Below are 22,815 nucleotides of genomic sequence, written 5' to 3' on the forward strand. Positions count from 1 at the left end.
AAGGAATTTTTTTTTTCGAATTTGAGATTTCTGCAAAGCTCCTTCCCCAAAGCTTGCTTCCTTCAGCAGATAGGGAAATGTGTATGAACATAATGACTGCCCTGTCAGAGAGTTTTAGGGACATCATGACCAGACCCGGGTCTGGTGCATTTAAACCTTGAACACATAATGACTGAATTTAAACTGTAAGAAGGCAGAACAAGCAATTTTAAGACATTACAAGTAGATATTTCAGTTTTTCAAGTACCCTTGAACAATCTCCAGATGAAAATAAATTGAAGTCTTCTATCAGTTCAAGTTTCTCCTGGGCTAGATTCCAGATTTAATAGTATTCATATTTGCCTTCCTTCCAAGCTATTTTTAATCTAAGTTTATTCATTTTTGCAATACTAAATACATTTTATAAACATGTCTTATTTTGTGACAGTTACAAATCCAAATTATATACAGAAAGGACACAAACTATTTTATCTCTTAGAATATTTTATGAAGAAAAGCATAAAAATTCAGAGGTGATTATACACATAGACAGAAGAAAATCAATGAAATTTTGTGAAAGAACGGAAGAGATAGATGAAAACCATGCTGGTTACAAATAATGTAATTAACAATAATTGTCTAAGTGCTATCATTGAATAGTATCAACTACATAGTTCATTTTATATTTTTTTCGTGTTACTTTACCTCTCCTTTTTTAGACTTCTATTTTAACTTTTTTAAAAGCTTATACTGCTTGATTATACATTCGTAGACTTTTAGACTCATCAGTTTGTGTTTTATAAAATAGTGCAATGAGAATAGAATAAATGACTAGTGTTTTAAATAATCTTACATATCATTCATTGCCAATTCATTTACACAATCCTTTACTTATTTACTATATGAAAGTTGCAACACCAAATATGAACTATCAGTTTGAACATAAAATAATTAAGATGGGGTCATATCAGGTTACATTCAGATTTTAAAACAGTAGTTTTTGACTAATCCCAATATTTACTTTACTCCTTACTGTATCATACTGTATCTTAGCTCCTTTACTCACTGTATTTATAAACATTGTAGCATACTTTCTATTAGGCAATATGATTTTTCATCTCTTCCTTTGTAAATACTAGTCAGTGCATTTGGAACCCTGAATACATAATGACTGAACTTAAACTGTAAGAAGGCAGAGCAAGCAATTTTAAGATATTACAAGCAGATACAAAATTATTTTAGTCAATTTCACATCATCGGTGTCTAGAAATATACAATTTTATGGAGAAGCCCTCTAGATACTTTGGGCAAGTTAAAAGATGAGAGTTAAAAGACATTTTTGTGTCTAAAAAACTGATAATTTTGGAAATTTCCTCTCTAGATAAACCAGCTGAAGTAAGCCAAATTACAGAAATTGGAAAAGATTTACAGCATATGCCCAGTACTTACTTGTTATGTATACAAATGATCAGGTTTGGGGTTTCCTTCTGCCCCTCAAGTGAAATAGACAGTATTTCCCAATGTTACCTCCACATGTTGGGGCTCAAAGGCAATTGGAAGACTCTCTGTAACAAAAGAATTACTAGTATATTTTTAAAGATATAAAATCATATAACAATCTAAGAGACTGTTCAGAAGAAGCTATAATTTAATTTCTTTTTACACTGAAGTTTTATACATCATACTGCATTTTTTTACACAGTAATACTTGTACCAGTTTAGACATCTGACATATATTCAACTTAAACTTTAGAAGTTTGAAAGATTTATTGCATAAAGGAATCTCTAATGAAGCAAATTAAGTCCATATCCTGTGCTTTTATTTCTAGTAGTTCAATCCAACTTTATTTATGGAAGGTGTTTGATTTTATGGTCAGTATTTCAAATCAAGTACTTAAATGGAGCTTGCAATTTTGCACATGCTCCCCCTAGACATTAGTCATCCAACTGCTTGCTTTATATACTTTCACAAGAATTCCTATGCTTATACCTCAAAACCTGGCTGAGCAAAATTACTTATAAATGTAAATGAGTGCTCCCATTTTCACTCTCTCTGTCATACTCCAGATAAGCAAGTAAATCTGCCTTTATCTACCTTGACGTTAGCCTGTTCCTCCCTTAAAATATTCAAATGAAACTTTCATTCTGCTTCACTACTGTGTCTGTGCCCTTCAATTCCTTGTTGCAGAAGGGATGAGAATAGAGAACAAACTCATCACCTCCAACAGAGAGACAAAATATAGTAAGTTGAGCAGTAAGAAGTCTTTTAAAAATACACACTCCAAGAAAGGGGAGTGTGGGCACCCTCAGAGAGGAGGTGTGCTTTGGATTTAAGGTCTGGGATTTTATAGGACTTTCTTTGTAAGGGTCAGCATAAGGCATGATGTATACAGGTGATTCATAATTCCTTTGAAGTTCTGTCTTAAGAAACGGGTTATTTAGGTGACTGTGTTGGTTTGGACTTATGCATTCTTTGTCCACATAGATTTATTTACACTTCAGAGGTCTGTCTCCTGCCCTGGTTACATAGTTATTTGATTAAGGGATTGGAAGAAGAGGGAAAAACAGCATATAGGTTAAGTTAAAGAATAAGCTGGGCCTTTTTGCAGGCTAAGTAGATTTTACATTGGCACGATATAATTGACACAGTGAAGACATAGGCTGCGCTCTGATAGGTTTCTTCATCTGGGGAATGTCTGGACATTCCAAGTCACTCTTGCCTTTGAAACTTCAACTAATTACGTCATTAACTCTGTGAATCCTTTCTGGCTCTCTAGTTTTATCTAGTTAACTCTCTGAGTCTCTTTTATTGGGCTTTACTGGCTTTATTCTCCTTCCACCATGCTCATGTTTATTTTTATGCCTAACAGTTACCATCAAAAGAACTCCTTGTAAGAACAAGCCTGACCATGTCACTCCCCTGTTGAATGTTATCAGTGGCTTTCCACTGCCCTCAGGGAAAAGCCTCCTCATGGTTCCCATGGTCCTTGTTGATGTGATGCTGCTTGCTTCGTCCCCAGCCTGGCCCTCCTCATGGGCCATCCTGTCAGTGAGCTCACTCTGCTCTCTCTCCTACCACTGATGCTGTACATACATGGTTCTGCCCTTGACATACTACCCCTCCATTTGGGGCCTCAGGGAAGCCTTTCCTGAGGTTCTGGGTTATGTTGTTGCTTCAGGGGTTACCCCTGCTGTCACCTGCATGGTTCAGGAACTGAAGTCACCTTAGCAGATTTGCTGACTAGGTGTCAGCTCACCCTGTGAATCAGAACACAAGTTCTGGTGTGGGTAAAATTGCAATATTTCCAGTATCTCTCACCTGGCCTTAGTGCATCTCTTTAACAATAGGTGATTACAAGGGAGGTTGGCAGTGAGCGTGCACCTGGACCAGAGAGGTTTGGTGAGGTCTTTTTGTAGCCAGGTCACGAGAGACATGGTTGAGCAGGTGTAGATGACTGCTTGTAAGCAATAAACAGGTTTCTCCCACTTCATTTCTCCCTTTGACTGATTTTGGATTCAAAGGATTATTTGTCCTGTGCTGGAAACATATTTTTCTCCTGGAGATACATCTGGGAAGGTAGTGTCTGCAGCTGTTTTTTTTTTTTTTATCTTGTTTTTCAGCTTTTCTCACCTGTATCTGCAAGGCATAGAGGAATTAGGAATAGTAAATTAAAAAGCCTGAATTGAATCTGGGTCAATTTGACTCTAAAATTGTGTTCTATCCAGCACATCCGTGTCTTCCCTAAGCCAACTTGACACTAATCAGGAAAGCTAGGATTTTTTGGAAAACTGTTCAGAAGGGAGACTAGTTGTCCTTTACAGATTTTTCTAAGATACTCTGCTTATGCTGTGACTAACTGTATGTCCTTTCTTAAGTTTGTGCATGCTATTTTAAAGGAAGAGCTCCTCTTGTGTATCTCCTTCCCTCTTTCTGTTAGTCTCAGCCCTTCATTCTGATACTTCTGATCACCAAGTGTGTGGGGATTTCTCACACCAGCTGGGTTTCCTACAGCTCCATTCAGTTCTGACACTCTACCTACAGAAGGCGTCAAAGCCACAGGTTAAAGACCCAGTCCCACAGGAATGCCCACCCACTTTCACTCCAGACACCAATTCAAGTCTAGGTGGTTGCCTGTGCTTCTGACTGACTAGCTATAAATTGAAGGTTCCCACAATCCTCTACTTGAATTTGATGAATTTGCTAGAGCAGCACATACAACTCAGGAAAATAGTTTATTTAGTAGATTATGGGTTTATTTCAAAAGGAAAAAACTCAGGAACAGCCAGAAGAACAAGTTAAATAGTGAAAGCATGTGGGAAGGGGTACAGGGCTTCCACGCCCTCTCCAGGCACACCACTCCCAAGACCAACCCAAAAGCTCTCTGAATCCTCTTCTTGGGAGTTTTTATGGAGGCTTTGTTACACAGACATGATTAATTAAATCACTAGGCATTGGTGGTCAGTTGAAGCCCCTCTCCCTACCTGGATGTTAGAGGTGGAGGTTGGAAGGGGCGTGACTGACTGGGCCACCCTCTGATCATGTGGCAACATGATTCCCCCAGCAACCAGCTTCCCTCCTTAGGGGCTTTTCAAGTCACATCATTAACATAAACTCAGGTGTGGCAGGAAAGGGTTTGTTATGAATAACAAGGCACTTCTTTCTCTAACATTCTGGACCTATTTGAGGTCAAAAGAACAAATAGGATAACCAAAGGAAAGGTTCTTCCCTTGCTCTTATCACTGAAGAAATTCTGAGGGTTTTAGAAGCTGTGTGCTAGGAACTGGATAAAGAGCTATTATATGTTTCTAATAAGTTACAATATCACAGCTATAGAGAAGACTTCTTGAGTGTGAAGAGTTGTTTTAGTTTTTGTGGTCTGTGCTTAGTTTCAGAGTTCAGTAAAACTTACTGACTGCAATTCTGAGGCCCTTGTCTGCCATCTGAAGATGGTCTGCAGAGTGAAGCTCAGTGCGGGCCTAAGCTCTTTGATTCAGGGCTACATTCTGCCCAGCCAACTGGTTGGCCCAGTTAGGGGGCTCTGCTGGCTTATTCTGTGGCTTTGTGGCCTCTGAGATATCAGTCTTGGCTCTCTCTGCCTGTCACCACTTAGAGGCTTCCTTTGCAGTGTAGATATCCTGGGGGGCCGTGCTGGCACATACTTTGGGAAGAAAATGAGATTTACCCTTGCGTTTGAGTGCATGTTTCTCAGTCTGTGTTGTATTTGGCAGTGTGAACACTCCTTATCTGCATATTCTTGGGCCCTTAGTTTGAAATTATTTCGGGCCAGTGGGGAGCTGGCAGCCAAAAGCAGCAGCAGCATGACAAATGCCCTACTATTTGAATATGTACCTGTGAAACGTGACAAACTAAAATCAAAATGATGCCAGCATGGCTCAGGGAAATCACGGAAGCGGAGCCGGGAAATCATTGAGGAAATGCGGTCTGCTCATCAGCGATCCCACATCTCAGAAGAGTGCCGGACAGCATACTGCAGCCACATCCTGAGACCCCCATCTGTTATGGACCGATATGGACACTTGCCCGACACCGGCCATAGCAACCAACCAGAAACAACAATGTGCAAACTTCTCCGCCAGCTCTAATTACAAAACGTTCAAAACAACTTATGTGAATGACTTAACTTACTGCTGTTTACTTTTAAAAACCCAAAACTTTGTCAATAATTCAGAGCACAATTTGGGTTGCTATCTAAAGCTGTGTCTCCCTAGGTTGCAGTTCCTAAGATCCCAAAGGAATACGACTAATTGTTTCACAGCTTTGCCTTTTTTTGGTTGACATACTTTATTCAGTTGCAAGGGTGCTGTTTGATATTTAGTCTTACTTGTTTCACCAAAATAACTGGTAAATGAAGAATATTCCATTTTGATAATGGGTAAGTTAATTTCACTAGAATTTTGGGATTATTCAAGTGAGAGTTCATCTAATATTCTGCTCACATAATATCTAAAATATTTACAGAATACCAGGGCCACATTTGTTTTTTGAACTTTGGTTAATAAAAATAAATAAGATATATATAAATTCTCAGGAAAACATATTTATTCACGTGCTTCATATGAAGAACATCAGTTATGCTTATTAAATCTGTTTTATAAGTAATGCCTCTTTTAGAGATAACAGCTGACAGTAAGTTTATGAAAATAAAATTAATTAAAACTTCCAATTACAAAGATATTTTCAAAATGTAACAAAAATTACCTAGTATTAAACATAGCTTTTAAAAAATTAGTTCAGACACAAAGAGAAAAACATCATACAAATTTGTTTTTAAGAATGATTTGGCTTCTTTATACATTTTCTTCCAAACTCAGATAAAGCTATCTTTAGTCTGTGAATGTTTTCATGCAAATGCCAAGTTCAGCATCCTAAAGAATTTAAAACATCCAGCTTTTAAAGTTATAAAATTAATGGATGAGCTCATGCTGATAAACGGTATAAAAATTTCCAAATATATTTACAAAGAAGTGAAAGCCTCTAGTCCTTGGGGTGTCCTGAATTGTCCCGATGAAAACTGTAAAATGAAATACCTCAAATAGTCATGTCTGTCTCTGAGTTTTATACCATGTAAAAGACATATTACAACAAATCTCTTAAAAGAACTCTCTTAAAAAATATAACCAGAGCAAATGTGACTGGTGAAGAAGTGAAAACTGCCCTGTTAGGGCACTATATGAAAATACAGTAAAGGCAAATGTGGGCAAAATTGTAGCATTTCCAGAATATCTCGCCTGGCTTTAGTATATCTGCATATCAATAGGCGTTCAGAGGTGGAAAGAAGTATGGCTTTAGTGCATTTGCATCTTTCTTCAGGGTTGGAGGAGTTCATCTCCATATCAATGGGTGATCACCTGGGCAACAGAGGGCTTATCTGTACCTGAGAGGTGAGGGGGAGGGCCGGTGGTTGCTGCTAGAGCAGAGAAGAAAGATGGACTGGGACTGCAGTTTGTGAGAAATAAACGGTTTTAAACTTTATTTCTCCCTTGGAACGATTTTAGTTTTTAGAGGTATTTTGCCCCGGGATTTCTTTTCCCTGGACTTACAGCAAACTCTTAAGTTTCAGCTCTGATTGGCATTTCTTGGTTCCCTAGTGGTGGCCGCCATCTTTAATACCAACATGCTGGAAAGTGTGTAGTTGAATTACAGATAACTTATACCTCCTTCTCCCAACCTCCCGTGCAGCCAGCAGACATTGGCCCTCCCTGACTCTCATCACTCACAGAAAGGAGGAAACGCCTCCATGCTGGTCCAGGGACAGACTCAGCTGGTAGGTGCCTTCCTTCTCATTTCAACTGGTAAGAAAAAAAGCCATTTGTATCATCAAGGTATGAAGGCCGCCCGCCAGGGGTATTAAAGCAAGAGGGCTGTCCCCAATGACGCGGCAGGGGCTGCACCGCCCTGGGCAGCCTCTGCTGGCCTTGCTGTGGATGCATCTGTTTAAGCCTGATTTACATTTCTGTTATGTGCAGCCAGTTATTCCTAACTGATAGAGTAGGAAAGACAAAAAAAGGGGAAAAAAAGCGCACTAGGATTTACATATCTTCAGAGAGTGGTACAATGTTGCTTCCTGAAAAACTCCTCAGTTTCTTCCCCATTCGTGTTTGTGAGCCGCCTGAGAAAGCACTCCACTCCCTGATGATTGCAGAAGCTGCATGTGCCATGGTTTCCTGCCTGCCCTTGGGTTTGTCCAAAGTTTTTCTCCTACTGTTTTTGTGCTTTTCCATATTACTATTTATTTTCTGTGATGTGAATTAGACACACAAAAAATAATCTACAAAAAATCGTGGCACACATTCAGTTTCTTATACCATTATCCACAAGGATTCTGATATGTCTTATTTTTCATGAAGACTTTTCCTGGCCACAGGTAAGTCTGACTTTCATGGATTCAGCCTTTCTCTTTTTTAGTAGCTTTTACAATGCATAGCATAATGACAAATTTGATAACTACTCCTCAGTTTAACTATTATGTCAAATTGAGAGTCAGTCCCATTCACGGAATCAGCAAGAGGAAAAAAGAGTATTTCTGTATTTCTGTTCCATACATTTGAGCATTTGAATGCATGTTTGTTTTAGGATTTTGTCTTTTTGAAGGGATAGCAGTGCAGCCAGAACTGCAGTAGCCCCAGGGAATAGCTGTTAAGAAATATGTCCTGAAAGGGAATTGCTTCATTAAACATAAAACTTGCCTTTGTTCATTAGTATCCTGCCAGATGGGAATTTAGCGTTTTGAAGGCAGGCATCCACGTGGAATTTTGTTCCTGACATTGATGAATGACTGTGAATTCTGAGATGCAGGTTTTGCTGTAGGGTTTCAAGGAATGCCAGTCCAGCGTGTGACTCCAATGCCTGTTGTTTTTTTAGCATAGTAATGACAATTGTGTTTGGTGGAGTCTCAGAGCTGGGTTCATATTCCAGCTCTGCAGATGACAAGGTCTGTCTTTGGGCAAGTAACTCAGGGTCTTGTCTCCTCAGCATTGTTGTACAGGACACAGCTGTAACACTATCTCACTATAATTGTGAGTATACAACTCTGTTCATTCAAGAGCCTCTCATGCATGGCACATGATAAGGGCTCAGGCACTGTGGCCTTTATTGCTGTTGCTGGTAATGATGTGTTATATGTGTCACATTTACTTATTGCTGCTAGCAAGATTTGAAGCCAAATATGTGGCCTTTTAGTAGATAATAGTGTTGTACAGATTTCAGTCTTGCTTTTGGCTGGTAAGAAAAAAAAGCCATTTGTATCATCAAGGTATGAAGATAATATAAACATCATCTTCCACATGTTTTCTTCCTTTCACTCTCATTTTATAATTTATGCAAGTCTTTTTTCCATTTTATTCAAGCATGATTGACAAATAAAAATTGTGCATATTTAAGATGTACAGTGTGGTGGACTGATATATCTATACATTGTGAAATGATTACCACAATCAAACTCATTAATGTGTCTTTTATTTATTATTATTTTAAAAAATTTCCCCTCCCTGCATCTTTTATTTTTTGTATTGCTCTAAGCTAACTTAAATCCCTTCTGGAATAAAAGGAGCATATAAAATACATGCCTACAAACATACTCTTCGTAGGGGAAGCCCCCAACCACATTTCAGTCCATGGGATGTGTCTCCTCCCACTTGGTGGCAGCATATCATATATTATACGTGACCTGTTATATAATACAATAGGCAGTGCTCTTGAGGTAGTACGAAGTCATGGACGTTATGTCTTAGAACTCTGGCCTAGAGTCCCTATATGCCTGCTGAGTCATACAGGCACATTAAAAAATGTTAATGAGACAAAACTAGATTGTTTTATTAGGGGGTGGAGAATTGAGGGTCAAATGAACAGGAAGGACTCCTGACTCCTGGTCATTGGTGGGTGGTGGGAGGAAACAGAGATATAGAACTGGACAGAGTGCCTAGGTACAACGTGAACTTGATAGCAATGAAATCCCATCTGGAGGCTGTTTTATTTGTTTTAATTAATCTTCATAGCATTAATTTGTTAATTTTTAATTAATTCGTTTTAATTAATATTCATTACACTGGTAAACAGTAGTTCAGATGAATAAAAGAGTATCTACATTTATTAAGTGATTTCTGTATTCTAGGTATTTTATATACATTATCTATACTATGCATAACAACCTTGTTAATCGGGTGTTTTTATTTCCTTTGGAATAATGAAACTGAAGCTCAGAAAATTAAGTAACTTGTCCAAGATCTGAAAGTCTATAAAGCCTACACTCCTTTCTAATATCCTGATGTGTGTAAATGGGCCCTCTCACACCAAAGCCCGTGCTGTCAAGTCTCCTACATTTAGCACTCTTAGCTCAACACAGAGATAAGTGACTGTTAATAATAACCATAATCATAATCATAATCCTAAGGCAAATAAGTTTAGGTTGTGGTAGTTATCTCTGGATCTAGTGATTGGCTCAGAAGATAATGAGAAAATGTGTGGAGTGTGTGTATAAGACTGAAATCAGGTAGTATCTAGATATGGGAAAAAAGCTATCGCATTTATTAATTAGATTCTCATTTCTGTAGAGAAGGAATGAACTAACTTTAATTAATGAAACCTAATGTTCTTACATTGAGATACATGAAAATACTAGCTGAGCCACTATTTTCAGTTGTACAGAAAGTTGAGTATTTGCATGTTTTATTAGAAATGTAAAGGAGAAAATGTGAGATTCACATATAAAGTATAAAAATTAAATGAAGTGATACATCATGTTTGATTTGATTGTTTATAGTTTAAGATTTGTAGTTAAAACAGAAACGGTTTCTATGATATGAATGCCCTTGCATTGTTCGCCATGTAAAAACTTGTTTAGTCCCTGCAGTAGTGGTGTCATGGAGACCTGTGTATTATATGTCAGGGAGATTTTGGTATCCACACAGAAGAAAGAGAAATGTAGATAAGAAGGGGAAATTTAGTTTGCTGCTTACTGTGCCCTTTAAAGGGGTGTATAATGAAGATATGAGTTTATGACTTTAGATTGATTATAAATTTATTGAAGCCTCTAAGAATATATTTGTGGGAAAGAAACATAGCTAACTGTGGCAGTAGGTGACCTGTATTACACCCTGAGCTGACAGACTCCATAGTCACTGCTACATACTGCACGCTCCTATGGTCACATGCACTACTTAGAAACTTCGTTGCATAGAAATGTAAAACGTAAAAGAGTACATGTTGCTAGGAAAAGTTTTGGTCAAGGAACAGAAAATCATCACCTGTCTAACACTTGGCCAACCATGAATAGATTAGAAAGGAGAAGAAAAAAGCTTGCCTATTCCTATTAATGAACTGCCCATACCAATCAATCAACAGAACAATAAAAAATAATCATATCCTTGTGCAAAATGGTATAAATAAAGCTGTCATTGGCACTTTGTTGAGAGACTACCTCCATCTGACTCTGTGTCCTGTCTCTCCGTGCACCGACACCGTCTCATCCTTTTGGGCTTCACACACACCCCTGGACTCCAGCAACTACTGATTACAAAGTAAATACATACTTAAATCTTAAACCTTTAAATGAAGAGGGATGGCATTTTTTGCACCACTTGATAATACATGCACAAAATACTTTTCTATCCTCAGACAGTACTTTTGCTAACTCAGCCCTTTCCTTGGGGTTAAGATTAGACAGGATTTAAAGAGCTTTAAGAGTGTGATTTTTGAAGAAATTCAGATGACCAGCAGGCACATGAAAAGATGCTCCGTATCAATAACCATCAGAGAAATGCAAATTAAAACCACAGTGGGATATCACCTCACACCAGTTAGGATGGCCAACAGCCAAAAGACAACAAATGCTGGCGAGGATGTGGAAAAGGGGAACCCTCCTACACTGCTGGTGGGAATGTATATTAGTTCAACCATTGTGGAAAGCAGTATGGAGGCTCCTCAAAAAAACTAAAAGAAGAAATACCATTTGACCCAGGAATGCCACTTCTAGAAATTTATCCTAAGAAAACAGGATCACAGTTTCAAAAAGACATATGCATCCCTATGTTTATCCCAGCACTGTTTACAATGGCCGAGATATGGGCAACCTAGGTGTCCATCAGTAGATGAATGGATAAGGATGTGGCACATATACACAATGGAATACTATTCAGCCATAAGAAGAAAACAAATCCTACCATTTGCAACAACATGGATGGAGCTGGGGGAATTATGGTCAGTGAAATAAGCCAGGTGGAGAAAGACAAGTACCGTATGATTTCACTCATCTGTGGAGTATAAGAACAAAGCAAAACTGCAGGAACAGACAGCAGCAGACTCACAGAACCCAAGAATGGACTAACAGTTACCAAAGGGAAAGGGACTAGGTATGGTGGGTGGGAAGGGAGGGATAAGGGGATTAAGGGGCATCATGAATATTAGCACACATAATGTAGGGGGGGCATGAGGAAGGCAGTATATATAGCACACAGAAGACAAGCAGTGACTCTGTAGCATTTGACTATGCTGATGGACAGTGGCTGTAATGGGGTATGTGGTGGGGACTTCATAATAAGGGCAAGGTAGTAACCACAATGTTTCTCATGTGAAACCTGAGCATAAGATTGTATATCAGTGATACAATGAATACATAAATAAATAAATAATTTTTTAAAATGGCATAGAGGTCATAAAAGGCCTCAGGAAAAACAATTGTGCTTTTTGAAAGGCCTCTAGCTATTGAGGACCATTTGAAGCCTTGATAAGCGATATTTAGTGCTTTAAATGAGGAATTAAAACTCTCTCAAAACACTTGTAAGATCTTTATTCCAAAGATAAGTAAAACTCAATTCAGCTTTAGATAAGGAGCATTATGAAGTGTGGGTTTTTTTTTCTTTGAATAATTTCTGGTTTCATACCTTTGTGGTCTGAGAAGCTGGTTGGTATGTTTTTGATCTTCTCAATTTACTGAGGCTCTTTTCGTGGCCTAGTATGTGATCTGTTCTGGAAAGTGTTCCATGTGCACTTGAGAAAGCTGTGTATCCTGCTGCTTTTGGGTGGAGTGTCCTTAGATGTCTGTTAGGTCCATCTGTTCTAATGTGTTCAGTGCCTCTGTCTCCTCACTTATTTTCTGTCTGGTTGATCTGTCCTTTGGAGTGAGTGGAGTGTTGAAATCTTCTAAAATGAATGCATTGCATTCTATTTCAGCCTTTAATTCTGTTAGGAACAGCCAAATACATGAAACAAATACTATGTTGAGTACATAGATATCTGTAGTGGTTATATCTTATTGTTGGACTGACCTCTTTGTCATTACATAATGTTCTTCTTTGTCTCTTGTTACTTTTTTTATTTTTGAACTCTATTTTTCTGATACAAGTATTGCAACTCCTGCTTTTTTCTCCCTATTATTTTCATGAAATATCTTTTTCCATCCCTTCACTTTTAGTCTGTGTGTGTCTTTGGGTTTGAAGCGAGTCTCTTGTAGGCAGCATATAGACAGGTCTTGCTTGTTTATCCAGTCTGTAACTCTGTCTTTTGATTGGTGCAGTGAATTTACATTTAGGGTTATTATCAATAGATGTGTACTTATTGCCATTGCAGGCTTTAGATTCATAGTTACCGAAGGTTCAAGGGCAGCTTCTTTACTACCTAACAGTCTAACTTTAACTCGCTCATTACAGTAGTTCAAACATAATCTAAAGGTCCTTTTTTCCCCCCTCTTTTTCTTCCTCCTCCCCTCTGTTTATTATAGGTGTCATATCCTGTATTCTTTGTGTATTCCTCGACTAACTTTTTTTTTTTGAGAGGGCATCTCTCATATTTATTGGTCACATGGTTGTTAACAACAAAAAAATTCGGTATAGGGGACTCAATGCACAATCACTAATCAACCCCAAGCCTAATTCTCAACAGTCTCCAATCTTCTGAAGCATAACAAACACCGTTGACTGACTTTTTGGGTAACTGATTTAATTTTGCATTTGCTTAGTAATTAATTGGTCTACTACCTTTACTATGGTTTTATTTTCTCTCGTGACAGCTATTTCGCCTTTGGAGCAGTCCCTTTAAAATACTCTGTAGAGATGGTCTGTGGAAGGTAAATTCCCTCAAGTTTTTCTTATCTGAATATTGTTTAATCCCTGCTTCAAATTTAAGTGATAATCTTTCCGAGGAGAGTATTCTTGGTTGGAGGCCCTTGTTTCATTTCATTAAATATGTCATGCTACTCCTTTCTGGCGTGTAAGTTTGCTGCTGAGAAGTCTGCTGATATCCTGATGGGCCTTCCTTTGTATGTGATCTTTTTTCTCTCTCTGGCTTCTTTTAATACTCTGGCCGTGTCCTTGATCTTTGCCATTTTAATTATTATATGGCTTGGTGGTGTCTTCCTAGGGTCCCTTGAGTTGGGAGATCTTTGCACTTGCATGGCTTGAGCGAGTATTTCCTTCCCTAGACTGGGAAAGTTTTCAGTATTTCCTCAAAGCTACATTTTCTTCTTTTCTCTTCTTCTTTTGATACCCCTGTAATGCGAATATTATTCCATTGGGATTGGTTGCAGAGTTGTCTTATTATTCTTTCATTCCTAGAATGTTTTTTCTCTCTGTGCCTCAACTTCTTTATATTCCTGTTCTCTAATTCCTGTTCCATTGACCATCTCCTCTTCTAATCTGCTTTTAAATCCCTCCAGTGTGTGTTTCATTTCAGATACTATATTTTTCATATTTCTCTCTCTCTTGAAGTTGTCCCTGAGATCTTGAATATTTTTCTGTAGCTCTGTGAGCATGTTTATGATTTTTATTTTGAAATCTTAAATCAAGAAGATCGGTGACTTCAGTTTCACTGAGCCCTCTTTCTGGTGTTTGAGGTATCCTGGTTTGTACAAAATTCTTTTGCTGTTTCATAATTCTGATGATGACTATGGAACAATACCTTTGTGTAGGTGGCACCCTCTAGTGCCCAGCTCTACTCTCTGGAGCTATCCAGCACCTGGAGTGATGGTGGGGTCATAGGTACGCAGTGCTGGTGCCTACCAGGAGGAAAAGCTCTTTGGTAGCATGAAAATTCTACCTGGCTGCAGTGTCTGCATCCACTGCCAGGTCCAGTAGGCCGAGAACGGAGGTAGGAACCTCTGTGTTATGCCCCTGTAGGTACCCTAGGTGGGGCTGCCCTCCATGTGACCTGGTGCAATGGTGGTGGCATCAGCTGTGCGGGCTCATGCCTGCTGGGAGGAATGAGTGGCAGGCTGCACATCACAGTGGGGGGCCTTAGCACTGCACTGCCAGCCAGGGGGATGGAGCATCTGATGGTCCTGAATGTTCCTAACCTGCTGGGCTGAGTTTGCTACTTTACCCTTTTCTTTAAGGTCTTTTCTTTTCCCCAGATGTAGGCAGTGTGTTGCAGTCTTCTGGGTCACTCTTTTAGGATTAGTGGTATTTGCTGTATTTTCATTACATGTGGTTTTGGGAGGTGGTTTCTGCCTCAGTTCTCTCACCGCCAGCCTTCTTTTCCCCCTCCATCAGACAAGTACATTTTACATTTCTTTCAGATCATATAGTTTTTCCTCAAAATCTGTGCATATTCCTGTGACGTCTTCAAAAGTAGAGCTTGAGTTGGAGTTAACCCATCCATAGATCCTAGAGGAGCAGCTACAGAGGATTCAAATTCAAATTTAGCAGCATCTGAAAAGAAACAGAAAAACTTATACTCCATATAAAATACTTCAGCGTTAACATGTATGAGTTAATAAAAAGAAGTTGGGGCCTTTATGAGTGTTAAAAATGAAAAATATCTATACACAATTGCGGTACAAAATACGAGACTACTAGGAAATATAACTTGCCCATAGTTATACACAATTAATTCTGACTGTGGCTAAGTATCAGAGCTTCTGGTTTTCCTATTACAAGATGGAACTAGAGAAGATAAAGATGACACAGTTCACCGTGACAACCATATGCTGTAAACGGGAAAAACAGACCGACAGGCAGTTCCCACACAGTCAGGTATACCATGAGAGGTATAAAACAGGGTGCTATTAGAACACACAGAGGGGACATCCCAATTGATACTGCAGGAAAAGGGAAAGATGTGCCAGATAGAGGGAAGAAGCATCTGCAAAGAGCTAGAGGTGAGGAAGAACATTTGTGGAATTGTAAGTAGTCTAGTTCAGTGACATGCCAGAGCAAATGGGCAGAGTAGGGTAAGTAGCAAGAGATGAGACTGAAGGACTTGGCAAGCACCAAATTTGATTTGGGTGTTTTTATTCCTTGCTAAGGTATCTGTAAGTTTTCCTGAGAGTAGAAAGGTAAAACCAATGGTCAAGTCAATGGCTGGAGATTTAAATGTCATCCTTCAAGTGACACTTAAAATTGCCTATTAGTAGGTGAGTCTTGGTTTCTTGGCCTTAAATCACTACCAGAAACATGAGAAGCTGACAAAGCCCATGTGTTCTGAGAAGTGTAGGATGAGAGTTCTAAAGGAATAGCAGAAGTAAAAGAAAAGGTATAGCCAAAAATAAGAACAGACTGATGGATGTGTTGAGATTTTAAAAAATCTATGGAACATGTTGAATAAATGAGGAAGAAATATATTATTCACTATGAATGGCTGTGCCCTCACATTTTCTCATTAGATATGTATAAGAAACAAATATTTACATAATACCTACTATCTGAACAATGGAAAGAGTTGCTATTTACTATTCAGAGTTCATTTCAGAAAGCAGTGACATCTAAATTTAATTAATAAATCTTGGCAACATACCTTCTTTTAGTGCTCTAGTTATATTTTTGTCAAATTCTTGCTCCATCTGAAATAAGTCAAATATTATTTGTAATTTTTAAGTTAAGCAAGACATTATCATGTGAGTGACACATAGCTGATGATGTATGGCCTTTAACTAATAGTTTTAGAGACTAGACTTACCTCGGGGATTGCTTCAATAGGAAAATAATCACATGAATAAAATAAATTCCTACTCAATTTTAGATAACATATCTGCAATGTTATTTTGATTAATCTGATAAAAAGTACAATTTGGTGTGTGTTAAATACATGATTTCAGAAAGGTGATATTTGATCTTACTATTAAGAAGAAATTTAAACAATTCAAGTCATATTATACACTGACTGCATTACTTTGCAAGACTTAGAAAAACTATCCTGTATAAAAGCTTTATCAGTTTTCTTACTCTAATGAATTTTTCCTTCAAAAGGGCTTTCTATTATTGTACTTTTAGATAAGGTATAATCTGTGCTATTAATTTTTCAGCACAGGATCTTAAATACATAAAATGAGGAAAGTGAGACTGTCATAACACTGTCATGTAAAAATTCCTGCCAAAAGTTACGTGAAAGCATTTTTCTATCTGTACTATGACTACAAAATCTCTCTCTACTTCATATGGACACAAAGATTTCAGAATATCTGCTTGAAGAAAGGAAAAATAGAGGCTAGAGCCAGTTTTCAACCTTAATTTCTGATTCATAATTTTCTAGAATTAGAAACAAGGCAAATAATACTCAATTCTTTAATGACGATTTTGTTGCCTTTCTGGAAAGTGGGAGTTTTGATGCATTTTTTTCAAATATGCAGCTTTTCACAAAAATTAGTGTCAGTTTAGTTTCATTTATTGAATAGAGTTAACATTAGGTATCTCTTGAAAATGAGAAATCCAACAACTTTAAAAAATAAAATTTCTGTCTCCTTTCTCAGAAGCACAAATAATTATGACTTTTAAGTAGTGAGCCCTAATCAGTTAAACAACTAGAATTTCAACAAACTAAAAACAAGAATTACATCACAAATTTGAAACCCAGGGGTAAAAAGGATAGTATAACTAACCTTGGCAAAGAATGTGTCCATTTCCTTCTCTCTACGTTTGCTATTGATCTCTGCTAACCTCTCAGTAGTCCTGTGGAGAGTGGTGAAAACAAATGCTTATTATTTCATTTTTCCCTAAGTGATACCTAAATACCTTGCATTAAAAAAAGTTACTACAATACTAAATTGAATTTCTTACAAAACAGTGTTTCAGCATTGAAAATCTGCTTAAGATCTATTGTATACAATTAAGTAAGTACATGTTTTTCTAGGGTGACTCCTAACTAACAAGTAATTCAAAGTAGGGAAGGGAGAGAAACGGCGATTCATGATATAGATGGCTTACAAGTAAAACTTCCTGCCTTCTGGAATGTCTGTATTTACAAGATTCATGAGGAGACACTTAAACCTATTTAGTAAACCAGTTCAGAGATCAAAGATAAAGCATCCATCAAAGACATTTTCGAGCATTTGCTTTGACCACCCTTTATGTCTCACTCATTATCTCAGAGAAATTAGGCATTAGGCACTGAGGCATAATTGAGAGCAACAATCTCTAGGGGAGGAAAAAGGGTGTGGGTGACCAAAGAAGACTAAAATAGCTCTGGAGGCAGCATGTAACATCGTCACCAAGGTATCCATCCTTTCTGTTTTCCATGCACTCCCTCAGGCAGACCACAGTGTTGTCATTATTTTTTTATTTTGGTATCACTAATCTACCATTACATGAGGAACATTATGTTTACTAGGAACCCCCTTCACCAAGTACCCCCCACAAACCCCATTACAGTCACTGTCCATCAGCATAGTAAGATGCTGTAGAATCACTACTTGTCTTCTCTGTGATGCACAGCCCTCCCTGTGCCTCCCCCCACATTATACATGCTAATCGTAATGTCCCCTTTCTTATCCCCCTCCTTATCCCTCCCTTCCCACCCATCCTCCCCAGTCCCTTTCCCTTGGGAACTGCCAGTCCAATTCTTGGGTTCTGTGATTCTGTTGTTTTTTTTCCTTCAGATTTTTTTTTTGTTCTTTTACTCCACATATGAGTGAAACCATTTGGTACCTGTCTTTCTCCGCCTGGCTTATTTCTCTGAGCATAATACCCTTTAGCTCCATCCATGTTGTTGAAAATGGTAGGACTTGTTTTCTTCTTATGGCTGAATAATATTCCATTGTGTATACGCACCACATCTTCTTTATCCATTCATCTACTGATGGACAGTTAGGTTGTTTCCATTTCTTGGCTATTCTAAATAGTGCTGCGATAAACACAGGGGTGCATCTGTATTTTTCAAACTGGGCTACTGTGTTCTTAGGGTAAATTCCTAGGAGTGGAATTCTTGGGTCAAATGGTATTTCTATTTTGAGCATTTTGAGGAACCTCCATACTGCTTTCCACAATGGTTGAACTAACTTACATTCCCACCAGCAGTGTAGGACAGTTCCCCTTTTCTCCACAACCTTGCCAACATTTGTTGTTGTTTGTCTTTTGGATGGGGGGAGTCCTTATGATATCTCATAGTGGTTTTAATTTGCATTTCTCTGATGACTAGCGATGTGGAGCATCTTTTCATGTGTCTGTTGGCCATCTGAACTTCTTTGGTAAAGTGTCTGTTCCGCTCCTCTGCCCATTTTTTAATTGGATTATTTGCTTTTTGTTTGTAGAGGTGTGTGAGCTCTTTATATATTTGGGATGTCAACCCTTTATCAGATCTGTCAGATATGAACATGTTCTCCCATACTGTAGGATGCCTTTTTGTTCTATTGATGGTGTCCTTTGCTGTACAGCAGCTTTTCAGCTTGACATAGTCCCACTTGTTCATTTTTGCTTTAGTTTCCCTTGCCTGGGGAGATATGTTCATGAAGAAGTCGCTTATGTTTATATCCAAGAGGTTTCTGCCTATGTTTTTTTCTAAGAGTTTTATGGTTTCGTGACTTACATTCAGGTCTGTGATCCATTTTGAATTTACTTTTGTGTATGGGGTTAGACAATGATCCACTTTCATTTTCTTACATGTAGCTGTCCAGTTTTGCCAATACCAGCTGTTGAAGAGGGTGTCATTTTCTTATTTTCCCATTTCCTTGATCATATATTAATGGACCATATATGTTTGGGTTGTCTGGAGTTTCTATTCTGTTCCACTTGTCTGTGGCTCTGTACTTGCGCTGTTACCAAATTGTATTGATTACTGTGGCTTTGTAGTAGACCTTGAAGTTGGGGAGTGAGATCCCCCCACTTTATTTTCCTCCTCAGTATTGCTTTGACCATTTGGTGTCTTAGGTGGTTCCATATGAATTTTAGAACTATTTGTTCCAGTTCACTGAAGAATGCTTTTGGTATTTTGATAGGGATTGCATTGAATCTATAGATTGCTTTGGGCAGGATGGCCACTTTGACAATATTAATTCTTCCTAGCCAAGAGCATGGGATGAGTTTATATATGTTAGTGTTTTCTTTAATTTCTCTAAGAGTGTCTTGTAGTTTTCAGGGTATAGGTCTTTCACTTCCTTGGTTAGGTTTATTCCTAGGTTTTTTATTCTTTTGTGAATGGAATTGTTTTCCTGTTTTCTCTTTCTGTTAGTTCATTGTCAGTGTATAGGAAAGCCACAGAATTCTGTGTATTAATTTTGTATTCTGCAACTTTGCTGAATTCTGATACTAGTTCTAGTAGTTTTGGAGTGGAGTCTTTAGGGTTTTTTATGTACAATATCATGTCATCTGCAAATAGTGACAGTTTGACTTCTTCTTTACCAATCTGGATGCCTTGTATTTCTTTGTTTTGTCTGATTGCCATGGCTAGGACCTCCAGTACTATGTGGAATAACAGTGGTGAGAGCGGACATCCCTGTTTCGTCCCTGATCTCAGAGGAAAAGCTTTCAGCTTCTCGCTGTTCAGTATGATGTTGGCTGTGGGTTTCTCAAATATGGCCTTTATTATGTTGACGTACTTGCCCTCTATACCCATTTTGCTGAGAGTTTTTATCATGAATGGATGTTGAATTTTGTGGAATGCTTTTTCAGCATCTATGGAGATGATCATGTGGTTTTAGTCCTTCTTTTTATGTGGTGGATGATGTTGATGGATTTTCGAATGTTTTACCATCCTTGCATCCCTGGGATGAATCCCACTTGGTCATGGTGTATGATCCTCTTGATGTAGTTCTGAATTCTACTTTCTAATATTTTGTTGAGTATTTTTGTATCTATGTTCCATCCCTTGATATTGGTCTGTAATTTTCTTTTTTGGTGGGGTCTTTTCTTGGTTTTGGTATTAGGGTGATGCTGGCTTCATAGAATGAGTTTGGGAGTATTCCCTCCACTTGAATTTTTTTGGAAATCTTTAAGGAGAATGGGTATTATGTCTTCTCTGTACGTCTGATAAAATCCTATGGTAAATCCATCTGGCCCGGAGGTTATCCCCTTGGGTAGTTTTTTGATTACCACTTCAATTTCATTGCTGTTAATTGGTCCATTTAGATTTTCTGTTTCTTCTTTGGTCAGTCTTGGAAGGTTGTATTTTTCTAGGCAATAGTCCATTTCCTCTAGGTTTTCCAGCTTGTTCGCATATTGGTATTCATAGTATTCTCTAATAATTCTTTGTATTTCTGTGGGCTCTGCCGTGATTTTTCCTTTCTCGTTTCTGATTCTGTTGATGTGTATTGATTCTCTTTTTCTCTTAATAAGTCTGGCTAGGGGCTTATCTATTTTGCTTATTTTCTCAGAGAATCAGCTTTTGGTTTCACTGATATTTTCTATTGTTTTATTCTTCTCAATTTTATTGATTTCTTCTCTTACCTTTATTATGTCCCTTCTTCTACTGACCTTAGGGCTCATTTGTTCTTTCTTTTCCAATTTCAATAATTGTCACTTTACACGATTCATTTGGGATTGTTCTTTAAATATGCCTGCATTGCTATATACTTTCCTCTTAGAATTTATAATGGTTATATCCTCTTGTACTGACCCCTTTATCATTATGTAATGTCCTTCTTTATCTCTTACTTTCTTTGTTTTGAATTCTGTTTTGTCTGATACTAAAACTGCAACACCTGCTTTTCTCTCCCTGTTGTTTGCATGAAATATCTTTTTCCATCCCTCTACTTTTAGTCTGTGCATGTCTTTGGGTTTGACGCGAGTCTCTTGTAAGCAGCATATAGATGGGTCTTGCTCTTTTACCCATTCTATTACTCTGTGTCTTTTGATTGGTGCATTCAGTCCATTGACATTTAGGGGTGATTACTGAAATATATGTACTTATTGCCATTGCAGGCTTTAGATTCGTGGTTACCAAAGGTTCAAGGTTAGCTTCTTTACTATCTTACCATCTAACTTAACTCACTTATTGAGCTATTGTAAACACTGTCTGATGTTTCTGTATTTCTCTACCTTCTTATTCCTCCTCCTCCATTCTTTATATGTTGGGTGTTTTATTGTGTGCTCTTTTGTGTTTCCTTTGATTGCTTTTGTGAGTAGTTAATTTTATTTATTGCCTTAAGTTAGTATTTGGTTGGTCTGCTTTCTTTGCTGTAATTTTATTTTCTCTGGTTACATCTATTTAGCCTTAGGAGTGCTCCCATCTACAGCAGTCCCTCTAAAATACCCTGTAGAGGTGGTTTGTGGGAGGCAAATTCCCTCAACTTTTGCTTGTCTGGGAATTGTTTAATTCCTCCTTCATATTTAAATGATAATCCTCCAGGATACAGTATTCTTGGTTCAAGGCCCTTCTGTTTCATTGCATTAAATATACATGCCATTCTCTTCTGCCCTGTAAGGTTTCTGTTGAGGTCTGATAATAGCCTGATGGGTTTTCCTTTGTAGGTGACCTTTTTTCTCTCTCTGGCTACCTTTAATACTCTGTCCTTGTCCTTGATCTTTGCCATTTTAACTATTATGTATCTTGGTGGTGTCCTTCTTGGGTCCCTTCTGTTGGGTATTCTGTGGACTTCTGTCATCTGAGAGACTATTTCCTCCCCCAGTTTGGGTAAGTTTTCAGCAATTATTTCTTCAAAGACAGTTTCTATCTCTTTTTCTCTCCCTTCTTCTGGTACGCTTCTAATGTGAATATTGTTCCATTTGTATTGGTCACACCGTTTCTTCATAATCTTTCGTTCCTGGAGATCCTTTTATCTCTCTCTGCGTCAACTTCTCTGTGTTCCTCTTCTCTGATTCCTATTACATTAATGGCCTCTTGCACCTCATGCAGTCTTCTCTTAAGTCCTTCCAGAGATTGTTTTATTTCTGTATTCTCCCTCCCAGCTTTATCCATGAGCTCCTGAACATTTCTCTGTAGCTCCATCAGCATGCTTATGACCTTTATTTTGAATTCTTTTTTAGGAAGATTGGTTAACTCTATGTCCCCAGGTTCCCTCTCGGGGGATGTCAGAGTTATTCTTGTCTGGATCAAATTCTTCTGCCTTTTCATGGTGATAGAGGTAGTCTTGGGCATTTGGTGTGTATGTCAGCTGGGAGAACAAAGTCCCTTCTGGCTTGCTGTTCGCCTTCCTTTCCTGAGAGAACAGCGACCCCTAG

At 38.1% G+C, this 22,815-nt stretch overlaps 1 protein-coding gene across 1 annotated transcript in view; it reads right to left on the reverse strand.

The window, feature by feature from the left end:
• Nucleotides 1-12,412: 12,412 nt before the first annotated feature.
• LOC118929212 (ankyrin repeat domain-containing protein 26-like) overlaps nucleotides 12,413-22,815 on the reverse strand; it is a 95,155-nt gene continuing 84,752 nt past the window's right edge. The window contains exons 17-19 of the mRNA XM_057499337.1: nucleotides 17,304-17,373; nucleotides 16,223-16,268; nucleotides 12,413-15,138 (exon numbers count right to left, since the gene is read on the reverse strand). Coding sequence (XP_057355320.1) covers nucleotides 15,002-15,138; nucleotides 16,223-16,268; nucleotides 17,304-17,373 — 253 coding nt within the window. The 3' untranslated portion in view covers nucleotides 12,413-15,001. The remainder of the gene's footprint in view (nucleotides 15,139-16,222; nucleotides 16,269-17,303; nucleotides 17,374-22,815) is intronic.

This window comes from Manis pentadactyla, chromosome 3, assembly GCF_030020395.1.
Source record: "Manis pentadactyla isolate mManPen7 chromosome 3, mManPen7.hap1, whole genome shotgun sequence".
NCBI classification, from domain to species: domain Eukaryota; kingdom Metazoa; phylum Chordata; class Mammalia; order Pholidota; family Manidae; genus Manis; species Manis pentadactyla.